Genomic DNA, 18,061 nt, shown 5'->3' with positions numbered 1-18,061 from the left:
CAGGCAAGGCTAAGCCCTAGCAATGCCAATACAGGGCAGAGGGCTGCAGTGTCAGCCTCATCCCTCCTCTCCTTCCTGTCACCATCTATGGAGGGGCAGGGATGAGCACTGCCCTGTCCAGGTTACCTGGGGAAAGTTGTTCTAGAAAAAAACAGAGGGCCAAGGGGAGAGAGCAAGTGTGTGGAGGGCAACACTGGCTTAGAGAATGCAGAGAGCCCATTCCCTCCACCTCTTGTCTGTTCACTCTTTAGTCGAGACACAGGAGAACCTGAGGGGGTAACTTTGGCCAAGCCCAGTTCTCAGCTTGTCCGTGTGCTTCTCTCGTGTCTGCCTCCACCCTTCCCTCCTCTCTCCCACATGTCCTTCCCCTTAACTGTGCTGTGGGGAATGAGTCTGGGCCCTTGAGAATGCAAGGCATGTGCCATAGCCTTTCCGCCGCCAGGCCCGCCTTATTACTAAATTGGTTTGTTTCTGAGATATGTGGAAGGGAAGGCTGCTATCAGCATTTTGCAATAACTGCCCCACCCCCAACCCCCAAGTAATTGGAGTATGATGGCCTTTAGATCATTGTTAGGTACCAGGTTCATGTACGTTAAGGGACCTTGGGGAGAATTTTTCAAATGACCACGAACCTTTCTAAATAGTAGGTCCCTGAACATGATTGACTTTCCCGCCCTGGTTCAAGTTTAGGACTAAACGAAGGACTTGGAAAGGTGCCAGAGGATAGTAATGAAAATGATTAAAGGGCCATGATGAAAGGTTCGCAGATTGGGATTCCTTAGCCTGGAGAAGAGAAATCTGAGGGGTGACTTAATGGCAATCTTCAAGTACAGTCTGTGGAGGGTTATTACCAGGGTGGGAGCCAGCTGTTCCCCAGCTGTGCTGAAGGTTGGAGAAAGGAAACAGAACCAGAATTGTAGCCCATGGTTTGAACTCTGCAACCCTGTGTCAGACCCGTGGTTCTCCAGCCTGCTCCGAGATGATGGCCGTGAGCGCTGTGTTCTGTTTAACCAGTCACTGGTTTGGCAGAATCACACCATTTCAGACAGTAGTGTAACCTAAGCTCATAGGTGCGGAGTGAATGGAAGTGGACTCCTTCCTGCTGGAGCATGGACACTCCTAGATGGCTCAGACCCACCGTGGAAGCCTGGGACAGCGTCTGTGAAGGTGGCTCCTGCATGCACTCCGCAGACTTCTCCTTTCTCTGGGCTGTGTCCCCTGTTGTGCCCCTCAGGACCTGAGCTTATGAGTACACTGAGGGCTGCCCCATCACTGCTCCCCCTCCCCCAAAGGGCCTGGCTCGGTCACCCCTGCCACTCAGATGATCAGCAACTTCCCTCTTAATAAAAAAAGAGACTTTAAAAAAATCTTTTATTACAAAGCTTCTTTTAAAAAATGCTCAGCACGTTAACTCAAACTGGAATGACAAACGTTAGATGACAGTTTGGGGCAAAGGCTGTGCCTTGTTTTTTTTGTGGTTTTTTTTTAAGGGTACATCAATGCTCATTTTAACAACTGGCATAAAATCCCACTAATCGGCTAATAAAAACAGATACAAATACAGAACATTTAAAGTAAGAACAATTCAAGTGCTGGGCTTTTTACAACAAGGGGGTGAGGCAGAAAGAACTGAAAATTCACCGCAAATGGGTCTGAGGAAAGAATCTGTGATGTTTTATCATTTTAAAATAGATAGTGAGAAGAGTGAGAAGCTACAGGACAATGCTGCCCTCAGCCTCTTGCTCCTCGGAGCCGCAACTGAGCAGCTCCTGCCATGCTGTGGACACCGGCTTTGCGCAGGGCCACAGTGTGCCCTACAGGCTTCCCATCATTTCCGATTCTCTTCACACCTTTCCAGATCTCTGCATTTTACTGAAAAGCTCAGAGCTAGCAAAATATACAAGAAAATTCAAACTAAAGAATGTAAATTAAAAAAAAAATTTCAAGTTTAAAAAAAAAGCAGACACAAGGTTGATCCTTTTGCACTGTTAAATAAAAGCTTTCAGAGAAGGGAGAGAAAAAAGGCAGACAGGAGAGACCCTTAGAGCAGGGTCCCCCGCCGCAGGGAGGTGTTGCTCTCAACAGGCAAATGGAGTCAAGTCACTCAGAGGTGACAGGAATCACGGGCCGGGGAGCGCTGGTCTTCTCTGTGCTTTGTCGTTTCTTCTGAAAACTCTTAAGTGTCTTATGGGGCACTTGGCTCTGGTGGTGGAGGAAAGGGGGTTGGCAGTGATTGTCTCTATGGTCAGTGTCTCTAGCAGTGACCTCAGGGTGAAGTTGGCATCAGCTCTCCTTGGGGGTTGACAGGGCAAGCGGCGGAGCCGGGCTGGGCTTTCAACAAGCTTCCATCTCCAGAAGAGGTCCTGGGGTCGCCGCCTTGGCTTTGCACGTGGGGAATGAGCTTCGTTTCCCACCTCAGGAAGGAAGACATGAAATGCCGTTAGTGGGAACCTGCCACGGGCCTTTCGGACTCTATCGCGCCTGGTACGGGTTGGAAGGCCTCTGTGTTTGGGCGAGCTCGCGTGGTCCCTCCGGCGCTGGTGGGGGTTGCTGAGCCTCAGATGCGTCGGCAGTGTGAGCTGTGCTGAAATGATTTTTAGTCCCCTGAGCAAGTATGAGAAATGCAGTTTACACTCTGGAATAGGGGGAAATGACCAAACATGAATAGGAATGGCAGGCTGAAGCCACGTGTGTTGTTTTTTGTTTGTTTGGGGGCCACACCCATGCTTGGTGCTCAGGGATCACTCCTGGCAGGCTTGGAGGACCGTATTTGAAGCCAGTAATCAAACCCGGCTTGGCCAAGTATAAGGCCAGGGCCTAACACACTATACCATGGCTCCACATGGTACATATATTTTCATTTTAAAAGTGTCTGGTCTTTTTAGCCCACTGTGGGGAGCCCTTGACATGGTTTTACCCAGGACTGACCATTCTGCAAAGAGCCAGAGTGCCGAAGGCTCCCCCAACAGGCCCAGGACTGAGGCCACGGCACAGAAGATACCCCATGGGGTTATCCAGTCTGTCTGGACCTCATGACACTGGCAGCTGAGCCTGTGCCTCCAGCCCATGCCCCAGCTCCATGACCTGCCTCTCCACTTGGACCTATGACTGCATCTCCCATTTTCCTTGGAAGGACAGGCTGAGGGGAGTGTGGTGGCCTATTTGGAGTGCTGTGGCCTTGTCCTTCTGAAACACATGCAATGATGCAAATGTATTACCTCAATTAAAACAGGCACTTAGAGAATGAAGATTTTTTAAAGAATATTCTTTCCCCTAGTAAGGATCTCTAATTTTAGTCTTGAAATGTATACTTGGCAAGTATCTTTAAGTAATTCTTGTTAGAAATTGATGATTAGGACTTAAAGTGGGGGTGTGGGGCAGAGAACGACCCAAACCAAATCCCCAAATCCTTAATGTTCAGAGGCTTTAAAAAGTGCTTAAACAAACAAACACTGTCCTCCCGTTGTTCATTGATTTGCTCCAGCAGGCCCAGTAATGTCTCCATTTTGAGACTTCTTGTTACTGTGTAATCCTCAGTCCCATTCCTTGGTTGCAGCCTCATCCCGCAAACTCACCCACCCGGACCACTGGCAGTTCAGCGGACCTTCCACCCCTCCCCCCAACATACACCCCTGTGATAAAGCTCTTTGTTACTAGCACACTTTTCCTTTACAAATTCTAAATAATAGTGGATTTCTTTATGAGAGAAGAAACACTGAAAGATGCTTTGACACCACTTAATAATAGGAACTGGATGGTGGGCTCCCTCCAGACTTAGGGGGCACCAAAAGTACTGGCAGCCTGTGACCTGTGGGCAGCTCTTCTGGAGCTGTTCCCAAGGTGACTGGGAGCAAGTGTGTCTCTAAGAGGCTACAGCAAAAGCAAAACAAGACAAGCCAGCAAGAGGATGTGGTCCAGCAAGGTCCTATTCTCCTGTGAAACAGGTTGCCTTCTTAACTGGGCAGCCCAGCCCTTCTGTGAGGTGCGTGCGGAAGGCAGCGACTTTCTCCCAGCACAGTGCTCTGCAGCCCCTTTTAGAGGTGCACTCCTCCTCCAGAGGCTCCAGTGCCCCACAGGCACACAGTACAGACAGCCCTACTGGCCCCCTTTCCCCACAAGCTCTGGCTCCTTCAGATCTGTGGTTCCAGCACTTCCCGACCCCACTCCCAACACTCCCTCCTCCCCTCCCCCCCCATTCTGGTCCCTACTCTGCCTCTCGTGCCCCCATCACCAGTTAGCCCAAGGTACCACAGGAGTAACAGACCCCCACAACCCTGGGATCCCGATGACCACAGTGCTGCCCAGCCACTTTCCTGGAAAGAGAAGCCCCTCACCTAGGAAGCCCTTTGTCTTGAACTCACCAGGGTGCCACCCAACTCATTATTTCACAAGTCCCAAAAAGTAGGTTTCAGAGAGCAAGTACCCCCGGAGAAGTGGTTTGTTCCCACCAGCAAGCTCTCCTAATTGTAACAGCATCCAAACAAATTGGCAAAAGCTGAGTAAGGCCGTTTGCCTGACGCTGTCGCTCCTTAGCTCATCTGGAGTGAACCGACCCTCCTCCAAATGGGAGAGATGGGCCTTACGGCATCGCTTTACAGATAGAAAACAGGTCAAATCAAGATTCTTTTCAAGAAACCACAGGCATGAGGCTCGGGAGACTGGAGACTTCCCACATCTAACGCTTCACTGGGGGCTGCGGCTGGGCCAGGCCAGGCAAGCCGAGCGCAGCCTAACCCACCCGTGAAGGCAGCGGCACAATCAAAACCAGCAATTACCCGCCTTCAAAGAGACCGGCGGGTCCCCTCCCACAGATGGAGGCGCTGGGCTCCTCCTCTGGGAGTCACCGCGTGGGGCCAGCTGTGGAGGGGATCTGAAGGGGCACAAGACGCCCCATACAGCTGAAACCCATGAAGCTCTCCAGGAACAAATGCCAATCTTGAGAAAAGAGCTATTCACCAAATGTAACAGGAACCCAAATGGGCAGAGTTATTCCCAGCCCAAAGGATAAAGGGAAGATTTCAAGAATAGAATTCCTTCTCACATCAGCTCAAACATATCAGATCAGATCAATACCAAAAATAAACAAGTGGGATTTTATCAAACTAAAAATCCTGTACACAGCCCCCCCCCCAAAAAAAGCGCCTACAGAACCAAAGCAAAATATTGTAAATTATATCTGAAAGGGAATAATGCGCAGTACATTCAAAGAACTCGTATAGGTCAAGAGCAAGAACAAAAAGAAATTTTAAAACAGACAAGGAAAAAAAGACGAAAAAAAAAAAGGACAGAAGATCTAATTAGAAATTTTTACAGATTAGACATCTGAAGGCCAAATTAGTAAAGAAAAGGTGGCTGCCCTCGCAGATCACAAATGTAAGTCAAAACCACGATGAGGTAGCACTCCCAAGGAATGGCGGGTCTCAAAGGTGATGGGGGGCTGCAAACTGGGCCCAGTGTACTTCCCTCCAGGATAGAGCAAGGGGTGCCTGGTCAGGTGGTGGCAGTGTGCAGCTTTGATAGAAAACTGTGTGGAGGCTCCCCAGAAAATAAAAGTAGAACTGCCTTGTGATGTCACAAGTTCACTTCTGGTATTTGGGTGGAGAAAACAAAACTAGGTTCTCTCTAGCATTAGACAAAAGGCCCAAGACTGGAAATAACGTAAGTGCCAGCCAAGATAAACAGTAAGGGACCTGGCTCAGAGTGCTGGTGAGTGCCAGTGAGGCCCTGGGCTTGATCCTGGCACTTCAGAACATGTTATATATACCCACACACAGTACGTACATACAGCAGAATATTATTCAGCCGCACAAATGTACATCTTGTTATTTGTGCCCAAACGGATGGACCCTGAAGGCTTTGTCCTAAATGAAACGTCGAAAAGAGACAGTATGACCGCTTACATGTAGAATCAAAAAACGGTGAAAAGGCAAAGAGCATGCTCGGATGCTGAGGGCTGTGAGCAGACCTGTGGGTGGGGAAGAGGTAGGAAGGGAACAGGGCAGAGGCTGTGCTGCAGGGCGTCGTGGGGGCCGTATTCCCAGGGTTCCCCGGGCCTGGAAGCTGGCGGAACGGAGGTGGAGGGGGCCAGGGGCCATAGTTGCCAGGGTGTGCACACTTGCCCGGAGTCCTGAGGGCAGGAACTCGGTGCTCATTAGTGGAGGAGTGAAGTGTGAGAGGAAGGGCTGGACAGGTTCTGGGCTAGAACTACTCCCTCAGGCCTGCACAGGCCTGTTGTCTCAGGGCCCCCTGGTTCCCCCTGCACAAGGCTGGGTGTGCATGGTCCCCAGTAAGTCCCAGAGCCATAGACCAGGGCAGACTTCCAGAGGAGGTGAGAGGGACACAGATGCTCCTGAAGCTCGCGGTGCAGGCCACCCACATGTCCCCTCCCACAGGCCCCAATCCTTTTCTGCTGCCTGCCTTCTGTCTCTCTGCCACAGCACCCATGTCCCGTCCGCACCCCCGCACAGGCCTCCTATTGGAACCAGGTGCTGGGGACACTGGAGAAACCTTTTGGCACTTTGTCTCCCCTGAGGCCCGCAGCATGGCGAAGTGCTGAGACCAGAGATGGCACACGTGGCCATCCCAGGGGGCCTGCCTGGTGGGTCGGAGAGGCAGCAGTGCGGGGCAGCTGGTTTAGCCCCAGCTGAGGGCGGGTGCTTCAACCATGAGGGGCAAAGGGTTGGGTCCCCCTGTGGCTTCTCCTCACCAGCCTGCCGTGTCTCTTCTGAGGACACTTGTCCCATGGAGAAGTAGATCCTCATGACAGCTTTCAGTGGGAAACCCCCCAAATCCCTTTGAACTCTATGAAGGAGGACAAGCACAGAGATCCACGACCGCATTCATGTTTTCCACAGCGCAGAGCAAAGGCCTGTGCACGTGTCTGTGAGAGTGAGGGCTGGTGTGGTGAGGGCCAAAGCCTGGGCGAACTCGCTGCTGCCTCTGTGCCGTCTGCATTCTATTAGGCAGATTATAACGAATGTTGCTTCCTGTCCTGGGTGAGCAGTTGTGAGCAAGGCATGGGTAGGCTCAGCAGAGAGCACCCTTGGTCTCACAAGGGGTGCCATGGATGTTTGTGTCCTCAAAAGATGGCCTCGCTTGAACCTGAATTGGCTGTACTGTCTAGCCAGGTAGCCCTGGCGTAGCTGATGCTTCCTTCCCCTGACAGAGCCCATAGCAGGGGAGGGACACCCAGGAGACATGAGGTCCACACCATGTCCCACCCCGTTCATGTTCACAGGAAGATTCCTAAAAGGGGAAAAAGAAGTGAGTTCTATTCTAGAATTTCTGGTGCAAGGGAAAGACTAAAAGACTGTGCTGCCAGAAAATCAGAATCTTAAAAAACAAATGGTAGATGAGGGGAGATTTTTCTTGTATTCATGGAAAATGTAAGTAAAAATTTAGAACATTGCAGGTTAGATGGAATTTACAATCAAAACAAGGGAGAAGTTGTCCCAGTGAAGTGCCCTCAGTCTGTAAAAAGGTGGGGGCCCCTGCTGTGGCTGCACTGTGCGCTGTGTTTTTGTTTTGGGGCCACACCCTGTGATGCTTCGGGTTACTCCTGGTTCTGTGCTCAAGGATAATTCCTGGCTTTGCTCAAGGAACTGTATGGAATGCTGGAGATCAAGCCCAGGTCAGCCACACAAAAGACAAGATCTAACTGCTGGACTATCACACTGGCCCCCGTATGTACAGGTTCGAGCCAGCACCTCACTCATGAACGGCCTGCGGCCATAGCATTGCACCCAAAGAACAGGGAAACAGCAGAGTGGGGTCACGAATCTCACGACCAGCATCTGCTCCGCATGTGGGAGGCCCAGATTTGATCCTCCACACAGAGTGCTCTCCACCTCAACTCAGACCTTATCTACTTTTCATTTGCACGGTCCCCAGTAAGTCCCAGAGCCATAGACCAGGGTAGAAGGGTGGGGACAGTTCCAGGTGGAAAGGGATGGAGTGGGTTGCTGGCCTCAGCAAGACCTGGGTTCAGCCACAGCACCAGGACCTGGCAGCCTGGGTCAATACTGGATGTGTGGCCGCAGACAGTATAATAGCTAGCAGACTTCTGGTTTTAAGAGGTCTCTTCTGACAGTGGGAGGAACACTGAGTCCAGAGGGCTCAAACGGAAGCATGCCGTCCCCAGAATTAATCCCCAACCACTTTTTATTCCAAGCCGACTGCAATTCAGGGCCTTTTTCTGTTTTGGGGTGACACCCAGCACTGCTCAGGGCTAACTCCTGCAGGACTACAGAAGGTACTGAGAGGAAAGAGAAGCATTCCGCGGGTCCCCAGTCACCTCTGTCCCTTCTGGCCTGCCTGCGAGGGTCTTGAGAGGACTTGTCTCTAGTCTCTTGCTAGCGTGGTAGCTCCGAGCCTGATCATTACCCAAGCTCTCGCTGAGGGCAGGTAACACTGCACCCCGGTGTCACTGCTTTGGGAACAGGATGGAGGTCCCCACCCAGGCAGGCTGTGTCAGGGAAGGTGCTGCCGGCTCCCATGCCCCTTTCCTTCCAGGCAGACAAGCGGTGCCCACTGCTGGGCCCACGAGGGCACGGGCTGGGGAATCAGTCACCCTGCTGCTGTAGCCGCGGGGACATCGGTGACTCCGAAACCCGGCCCATCTCAAGATCCCTCTAGCTCTCCTGCTGTGTGCCCAGCCTGATGTGCCAGCCTGGAGCAGGTACCCAGACTTAACATCCCGGTTCTGGTGGGTCGGGGTTCAGAGTATGAGGAGGCAAACTGTCAGACCCATCAGAAAGAACAGGAGATCCATGTTTTCATCCGAGGCGAAGAATTGCAGCTACCAGGGTCACAGACATGCCCTCCTGGAGAGCATAGCCCTGCATGACAGCTAGGCATCCAGGGGTAAGGCTTGCGGGCCACCTGGCGCTCAGGGACCACGAGAGGGACCCAGGGGGCTGCAGAGGTGATGCAGGGGGAAGGCGCTTGCCTTGCTCAGGGCGAACCCATGTTCAATGCATGGCACCTCATAGGGTCCCCCAAGCCCTGTTAGGAATGATCCTGAGCTCTGAGCCAGCAATGTGTATATTTTTTTGGTTTTGGTTGTTGTTTCTTTTATTTTTGCGGGGGTGAGGGTTCGGGGGAACAGTACCAGAGTCCAAACCCGGGCCTTCTTAACATAAGGCACATGCTCTACCCTGGCTCCTAGGGCTGTTCATTAAATACTTGCACCCAGCACAACACACATTTTAGTTACTACACTAGAACCAGCCTTTCCTACAATATCTCCTCTGCCCAGGTAAATGAAGGCTTATGGTTTTTGGTTTGGGTGCCATATCTGGCGGTGCTCAGGATTTACACCAGACTCTGTGCTCAGGGATCACTGGTGGGGCACAGGAAACTGTATGCAGTGTTGAGACTGAGCCAGCCTGCCCACTATACTGTCTCTCTAGCCCCAAGGAGTATGCTTTATGTAAGAAGCATGTGCTTCTCAGGGTAGCAAGTGGTCCAGGTAAAACTTAGTCCCAGGGGAGGAGCTGTAGCTCAGATGGACGGATAAAATGCCTGTGTGGGGTTCAACTCCAGGAAAAAAAGCTAACTGAAAACAGACTGTGTGAACATGGTGTCTGTTTTTTTCTCTATGTTCACCTGTGCACTGAGCCCAAGGAATGGTGGTTTGTGTTTTAGTTTTAATTTAGCTTGTTTCTACTTTAAAACTAGCTCTCCGACGTTACAGTCCGGAGATATGGGGACTATCCAAGGTCACCTTTAGCTATCTCTCACAGTAGACTTTTTAAAGCTTTTAAGAGTGAGTGTGACTATCCAGAAACCAACTGGTATAACCAGTCTGGAATAAATGTTCTTCCCAGCTACCCAAAATCCCTAGTTCTCTGCTTCTTAATTTCTCACTATCTTCATTAAGAAGTTTGGTATTTGAACCATAGTACGTATCCAAAGTAAGACATTTTCCCAAGTGCTGAACTTTGTGTCTGTTCCCCACCTCTTTTCTACCAAACCCAAGAATTTCCTTATGTTTGGGCAGCTCAGAAGTGCTGCCTCTTCCAGGAAGTCTTCATTGCCTCTCTGCATTTTAGTTACTCTTCTCCATATCTAGATTCTGCAAGAAGGTATAGAATTCCCCCGCTGCTGTTTTACTGGCCTGCTCCTCACTTGACATTTGCAGACCCAACAAAGGACACCGGTGTGTGCAATCTCCTAGAGGTGCTGTGTGCTCAGTGCTCTTTTAGGGGTCAAGTTAAACCCTTAAGTTACTGCGCAAGAACAGGTGGGGGGTTGCCCGCAACTTTGTCTTTCTGAAATAGGGAGCCACTTACTTTAGAAAAAGTGGCAAAGCACATTAATAGCCCTGACTTTAAGAAAAAAGATGTGTGGGGTATGTATTAATAGGATAATCGTATCCATTAAGGACCAACTCCAATGTACAGAAATTTGTGCAATGATTTTTTACTAGAAATAGCAGTGAAGGTTTGGGTGCAAACAGAAGTTGCAGTGAATCTACATTAGGGATCTTTAAGGCACTAAAGTGTTATCCTTTCCTTGCTTGTTCATTTTTAAAAACAAACAGCCCCACAGAAGTACTTGTTGAGGACTCTGGCACTCTGACTTCAGGGCCTAAACACCAGGGCCTAAACAAGCCATCTCTGGGGTCCCAAGAACAAGAGTACTTGGTTCTTGCCACAAATGTGATGCTGGTACCAGTTGGCAATGCAGGGCTTTCAGATACCTATTTTGGCTGCTATGTGAAGGGCTGGTTCTCTTTTCATGTAGAAAAGCCAGCTGCGTGGCAGTTAAGACTTTGGAAAACCTGGGGAGTGTTAATCATGGTTGGGGGGTGCGGTTACTCCCACCTCCCAGGAAAGGAAGATTAAACTGGATTGTTCAGGCACACAGATGACTGGGAATTCTCACATGGCCACTCCGTGGATTGTCAGCACTAAAGTTAGGGTCACTTGGGTGTAGTCAGGGCCAGGTGACTGGATGGTGTGTCTGTGGACTTGGGGATGCTGAGCTCAGTCACTCTGTATGTGAGAAGGGCCTCTGGCAGCAGTGAGGAAGCAGAAAGCATATCTGGGGGAATGCGAGGGGAATGGAAGGCTGCGGACAGAGCAGCATCAAAGGGAAAAATCCTCCCAAGGAATCCAGCACTTTGAAGGCCGGTTCCTTGAGCTGCTGTGGGTGCCACTTGAGGCATGATTGTCTGTCATGTAAGTGTCCTCCTTTCAGTAATACCCACCTATCACCTCAACTAAGGAAAAACTTTCTGAGTAGCTAAAGCTTCTGAGACCCAGGCTCCTCCTGGGTTATGAAGTACAATGATGTTCTGTGGTTCTGTTATCTTTAGGTGTGGCCCACGAGTGGGACAGTGCTCAGGGGAGCAGATGCAGTGCTGAGATTCGAATCAGGGTTAAGTCACATGCAGCCATCTTAACCGCTGCATGTCTCTCCAGCCCTGGTCCTTTTGGAAGCAGACAGGCTTGCCACTCCTCTGGGCAGGCAGGTGCTAAGAGTTGCTAGACACAGCGTCAGTTTGAAAAGCCTGGGCTGGGGGTGGGTGTTGTCTCCCTCTTTCAGGAGCAGTGCTGAGTGGGGGCAGCAAGAGCGGGCGGCCGGGCGTGGTTCTTACCATGTTTCAGATGTAGGCAGCTGTCATTCTGGGACCTGTACCTGCAGAAAATTGTGTCTTTAACAATTTTGTTATTGACGAGGCTTTCGTACATTCCAAAAATGTAGTAGTAACAACATCAGGAGGGTCTCTTTAGTGGCTCTCATGCCAGCTGGCTCACTGTGTGGCACCAAGAGTGGTTTTACTGTTTCCGTGAAAGACACAGGGCAAATCAGCGGGAACTGCCGAGAGACACCTGGACTCTAATGGACGGGAAGGTCCACCCTTGTTGGTCTTAGAGTTTAAAATCACAGAAAGTCTCTGGGGCAACCCAGTAGCATATGGCAGGCTTATCCGAAGGACGTGTGTACGGAGAACAGCGGGAGCGAGAGGGAGAAAGGAGGAACACAGAAGCAGAACAAACCACAGCTCAACTGGGACTCCAGGTGACAGGGGGGAGAGGAGTGGAGACGCGCTTGCACAGCCCCACTGGAAAGGAAGCAGAGTTAGGGAACCGCAGCTCGGAGCATCAGTGCATGGAAAGAGGCTCAGAGCGTGGGGTGGCTGGGCTGCCAGGCGGTGCCTACCTGATGTGGATTCCTGCAACTTCTCTCTCTTCCTCTTCTTCTTCTTCCCCTGGAGGAAGAGAGGCAACCATCAGCAACAAGAGAAAACAGCCACTCGCTACTGCTGTTCTTCCCCTTCCCTGTCCTCAACACTGCTGCACAGAAGGAAATCCTGGAGAGGGTTCCTCCACTCAAGGACTTATTTCTGACAAAGAACTCTGCTTCCTAAAGCAGATGGGTCTCAGGCCCAGCTTGATCACAAAACTTAAAAGATTTAAATCCCATTTACAGTGGTGGAGCACCTTTCACCTCTTGGTAGCACTGTAACACTGTCCTCCCGTTGTTCGTTGATTTGCTCGAGCGGGCACCAGTAACGTCTCCATTATGAGACTTGTTACTGTTTTTGGCATATCAAGTATGCCATGGGTAGCTTGCCAGACTGCTTTGCGGGCAGAATACTCTCAGTAGCTTGCCGGGCTCTCCGAGAGGGGCGGAGGAATTGAACCCAGGTCGGCCGCACGCAAGGCAAACGCCCTACCTGCTATGCTATCACTCTGGCCCCACCTCTTGGTACCACCAAAAAAAAAAAAAATCACACAAGCAAAAATCTTTAAAGGCCAATTTCCCACCTTTCTTCCCATTTCTCCATGTTCCAAAGGAGAGCAGCAGAGGAGGGATGGAGAGTAGATTTGCAGGATGGGTGCGGGGCTGCTGATCACCTACCCAGCCCCCTTCCGTTCTATCTTTCAGAGAGAAACCTAGGCGACACATCTGCACCCCTGTGGGGGAGACTGATCTTCCTCCATAAAGGGAAGCGGAAGCACTGTTCAGAGTGAGGTGGGCTCATTCCTCCTGAAGGACAGGGTGCAGGCTTCACCCACCACACCTTCCACAGGGGGTCGCAGGCAGGCAATGGGATCCTCCCTTCCCCTTCAGAGAGGGCCAGTGTCTACACCGGAAAATCTAAATTTTCTGTAGATTGAGTGCGGGGTTCAAGGCATTTGCCTTGTGTGCAGCTGACCCACTCTGAGCCCCAGAACAAGCACCATATAGGGTCCCCTGAGCACAAGACCTCAAATATATACATGCTCAAACTGTTTCTGCTGTAGGGAGGCAGCTCCGTAGGGAACGAGAGTCTGGAGAGCACTCCGTGAGTACAGGACCAGAACTGCAATATGTCCTTTGGGAAACAGGTTGTCAATACGGATGTTAGTCTGAACTATCCTTCAACAGTTTTCACTCTGTTCTACGGAAATAGAAGTCCCACATACAGGGAAAACCTGTTACACACATATATTGATTGCAAAATTATTCCCAACTGTTAAATGTCTGCGAACAGTAAACTAACATTACTTATTGAAACATCCTAACGGAAAGTGCCTGCTGTATATAAAAAGAACAAGCAATAGGACACCAGGTTCCCGGAAAGAAGTGACAGGGAACAAAACTGGTTTGGAGAGATTCCCTTCTTCTCTGCGATTTCAGTTCCCTGTGGTCAATGGTGATCCCAAAACTATTTGAGAAAGTCCATTCACATAACTTTTACTCTTGTTGCCTATCTGTGCTTTATCCCAGGTCTGTCTAAGGAAAGGCCTGGGCTATGGTGTTCAGTACTGAGATTTCCGGAATCCAGAGGGACGCTCACTGCATTACTATCATGAGATTATGCTTTTGTGCCGGGGGCACAGACCAACTGGTGCTCAGGGGACCATAAGTGATGTTGGGCATTAGCTGCATGCAAGGCAAGAACCTTAAGAATAATTAAATAGGGTGGCATTAGGACCAGAAAATATTATGGGGGTAGAGCACTTGCTAGCAGGTTAGAATCCATGATACCATCTGGGGTAAGGTTACTGTCAGTCCTCAGCACAGAGCCAGGAATAGCCCATACCTCAGGGTATGACCCAACATCAGTACCCCTCCCCCCATTTCCCATCTTAAAGATTTCAGAATTATAATATATGCATGCAATCTTTTTAAAGGCACAGCCTGGTGAGATAGTACAGCTGGTAGGGCATCTGCAGGCAGTCACCCACGTTCAGTCGCCTGAGCACAGACAGGTATGCCCCCCACCCCATGTGCATTACATTCAACAAGTGATAGCAAACTCTGAACGTGTCTTCCTGATGACGTGGGGACTTACATAATTGTCTCTCGCAGACCAGCCAGGGTAAAGCTGCATATGGAGCTGTCTTTCCTTCCGTGCCAGTTCATAGTATTTAGCCTGCTCTTCACGGGACAGAGCATGCCACTGCAATGGGGAGAAAGGGAAACATCACAGTGAGTGCAGTTCAGGTTTCAGGCACTGAAGAGCAACACATCAAGCATTTAAGCAGAGCTACTTTGAAATTTCAGGAGATCCAGTGCTGCAGAAATACACTTTCCCTCCAAGAGCTGGCGTGTTTCCTGCTGAGTGAAGGTACTCAGACGCAGATACACTGGAATATAAGGAGACCTGCCCACCCAAGGAGGAGGCCGAGGAGGGGTGGTGCTGAATGGTGCTGAAGGGTCAGATGTTTAAAAGTGGCCCTCGTGGAGGCAGACTGGTGGAGGGAGTGGGGGTATTGCTAAAACAATGTATGCCCGAAACCCAATTGTGAATAACTGTCATTTCATGGCGAATTACTCTTGAAAATATCAAAACAAAACAATTCCCCTTGAAGATATGAGAAATGCCTCAGTCAAAGCCTCTCAAGCAAAGTGATTTCTGTCCAATAAAAATGAAAAAGAACTTTTCCTGGGAATTTTAAACCCTACTTAGCCCTTTTTATCATCTGCAGAGTGTGATAATTACCAGATAATTGTCTTTTCCCACAGGGTCTCCCTGCTCCATGGAAGTCCCTCTAGGCCTTAGGATATCAGGAATCTGCCAGGCTGTGCCAGGGAGCAGAGGAGACATCCCCAAAGTCCCACCTCTCTCCCATTTATGGGGAAGAAGCCAGACCAGACAGAAAATCAGTCTCCACTTTTTTTGTGAAAGTACATGAAGTTAATATTAACTCACTTCTGGAGCTAAGGGTGCCCAAAGGGGAAAAACATTGAAAGGGGGCATAAGTCTGACTTGACAAGTAATCTGCAATTCATCAGAACTTAAGGCAGCATAAGACAGCTTGCTGGGAACACCTCAAATATTAAGCAGAACTCATCTCCAGCAAGAGAGACGAAGTTGTGTGTTCTGCCTTTCTAAATATCACCAAAGAGACAATAGCATTTGTCAGCTAGAGGAGAAAATCCAGGCTGACAGAAGGATCCCAGTTAACAACACTGAGCAAAACACAGAGAAAAGGCAGGTCACAAACTAAACAGCTAGTGTGTATCTCCAACTAGTTTTCACTTCTCTGAGATTTCCAATTCGCAAATTCTCCCAGTAAAAGCAAGTGATGGTCTTGACCAAGAAGCTTCCTTTCCCTTCCAACCTGGAGGGGAACACCTGGGATGCTGGTGACTGGACCAGGGGTGGCTGAGTGCCAGGCAAGCACTTTGGCTCTAAAAGTAACATTTCGGGTGTTTTTTTAAATCACATTTTATTGTTAAGGTTTTACCAAGGAACTGGAATAAAGGTTTTACCAAAGGGCTGGAAAAATACCATGTAATTTGAAGGAACTCATATACTTTGAACCATTAAAAAAGAGTGACCACACATAGACTTAAAGGTCCTCTAAGAACCCAGAAACGTCTAAAAAGGTAAAAGCTTGGTTGGGGAGCTAGTTCAGGGGGCCAAACTTTGTACACGAGACTGGGTTGCCCCCCCCAACACCATTTGCAGCCCCAAAAAGAAAACTAAAAATACCAAAACTGGGGGGTGGGAGGGCAGAACGATTGTACAGTGGGTAAGGCACTTGCCTTGCATGCTGCCGACCCGGGTTCGATCCGTGAGTGCAGAGCCAAGAGTAAACTCTGAGGACTACTGGTGTTTGGGATGTGACTCCCAAACAAAATCTATATATGGGAAAACTAGTTAATTCACATGAACACACATATATTTTAGTGATAAAGCAAAAATGAATGAAAATCAAAAGATAAACTATTCCAGGATATACCTGGGTTGATACAGTCAAACTGGTTAGTGGGACCGCATAAGGTGCAAGCTTGAGAGAAAGGCAAGTGGAGAACAGAGAGGGGAAGGGACCGAAATATGACATGACTTCAATAAAGAGAAAAATCATTGACTTAAAAATCCAGGATGGATTTAAGTTCTAACTTTTACGGATTCCATTGATCCCAGTATAAAATTTCATGATTTTTAAAACCAGGAGCTTTAAAAGAACAAGAACTAGCTTGCCAGAGGAAAGCTTTCAGGAAGGACAGAAAACCTGATCTTAATCAAAGCCTTCGGAGACTATAAATAGAAACAGGTGTCCAAATCAAAGCCAGAGAGACCCAAATGAGAACCATCCCTCAGGACACACGCTGTGATCTGGGATTGTCAAGGAAGCTGAGAAAGTAGCAATTGTTGGGGGTGTGCACTCAAGACAGAAAGTGAACCTCTGTTACAGCTACTCTCCTGATGAGGAAAATTCCCACTAGAGGGCCAGGGAACTGTCACTTCAAGAGAGAAAGGGGGGTAAAAACCTACAGAGTTTCCACACATGCTGGAATCAGAACATCAATCCCTACTGTCTGTGGTTTCTTCTATTAAAGGTCAGGAAACGCTCTTCGGCCCTTAAGCTTCCAAGGGGGAGTTCTTCAGACATGATGGGAACTGCGTCATGAGTATTTAAAAATCCCCAGGAAGATGGAGCAAGAGCACCCGACCCTGCGTCCTACAGACGGGAGAGCCACATTTTTATGCAGTTCGACAAGAACCCGCCACACAGAAGGCAACATGCCTTCCTCCTTCTTGGGAATCTGTTTCGAATGCCGAGAAGCCTCAGGTACGCAGTTGGTGTGGGAAAATGACCCACAGCTTCAATAGGACCTTTCCACTTCACAAAGACCCTCCTCACCAGAACATATATTTTCAAATCACTGCTTGAGGCACTGTGAAAAGAAATGCCCGAGTCACAATATAAGCTGCCGCCACATACAGTTTCAACCAATTAAGACAAACGCATTTCTAAAATTACAATTGCAGTGAAGATGTGAATTAGCAAAAAAAATTCCCAATGTCCACCTGCGGCATACAGCAGGCACTCTGCAAAGTCCCACCACGCGAGCGGGTGTAAAGAAAAATCCAGAGAACCGGTGCCAGATCTGACAGCAGCAGCAGAGGCCTGGGGTCGCCGAGATGCAGAGTGAAATCAGAGTGGCCAAGAGCAGAACTGAGGAGTTCTCAAAGGAAAACTTGGGTTACTAGGTACAGAAACGGAGGAAGAAGCCTGAAGTGGACTCAATCACTTAGCGCAATGCATGGTTGCTGACTGGTTATGTTGTACCCCTGAAAGCGAGGAGCATTGTGGGTCAGTTGCACCTCAGCCGGAAACCAAGGATGATGGGGAGCAATATATTCTAGGCACCTTCTGGCCCCTGCTGCACAGAACAGATGGGCTTTGGGCAAGTGTGACAATGATGTTTGCCAGGGCTCACCCCCCAAGTGTGGCTGACGCCTCCCTCTCTGCGGCCTACCTGCACACACGCACGGCCCACTCCTCAGGTGCTCCTAATCGGGCTTCTTCCACTACAGCCTGATCAGAGCTGGACGCTGATTTGTCAATATGTGTTCCCTGTCACAAAACTCTTAAGTCCCATGAAGGGACCAGGAGGTGTATTCAGTGGTGCCGGTCAAGGTGCCTGGCACATTGTACTTAATAAATAATCGGTGAGAAATGCTAACCAGAAAATAGAAGCCAGCTGGCAGAGTGGTGTTTAGGTGGCTTCCAATGCATCAGATCACTTAACCCCCGTGGCTGTCTTGTGCCCCCTGTCCCTTTTGGGTCTGGGGAGGTGTGCGTGTATGTGGGTGCCTTCCTAGATC

At 49.5% G+C, this 18,061-nt stretch overlaps 1 protein-coding gene across 7 annotated transcripts in view; it reads right to left on the bottom strand.

Annotated features, from left to right (window-relative positions):
- Positions 1 to 1,369: 1,369 nt before the first annotated feature.
- Positions 1,370 to 18,061, bottom strand: part of LEF1 (lymphoid enhancer binding factor 1) — an 88,515-nt gene continuing 71,823 nt past the window's right edge. For 4 of the 7 annotated variants that reach the window (XM_056114006.1, XM_056114010.1, XM_056114007.1 and 1 more), the window contains 3 exons: positions 14,291 to 14,398; positions 12,169 to 12,217; positions 1,370 to 2,414 (listed from right to left, as the gene is read on the bottom strand). In XM_056114006.1, coding sequence (XP_055969981.1) covers positions 2,335 to 2,414; positions 12,169 to 12,217; positions 14,291 to 14,398 — 237 coding nt within the window. In that variant the 3' untranslated portion in view covers positions 1,370 to 2,334. Of the gene's footprint in view, positions 2,415 to 11,602; positions 11,644 to 12,168; positions 12,218 to 14,290; positions 14,399 to 18,061 lie in introns of all 7 variants that reach the window. The other 3 variants (XM_056114008.1, XM_056114009.1, XM_056114012.1) reach the window with 1 other exon arrangement.

Source organism: Sorex fumeus, unplaced genomic scaffold (genome assembly GCF_029834395.1).
Source record: "Sorex fumeus unplaced genomic scaffold, SorFum_2.1 ptg000024l, whole genome shotgun sequence".
NCBI lineage: Eukaryota > Metazoa > Chordata > Mammalia > Eulipotyphla > Soricidae > Sorex > Sorex fumeus.
The sequence above is the reverse complement of the archived record's forward strand: the minus strand, read 5'-3'. Positions and strand labels throughout refer to the sequence as shown.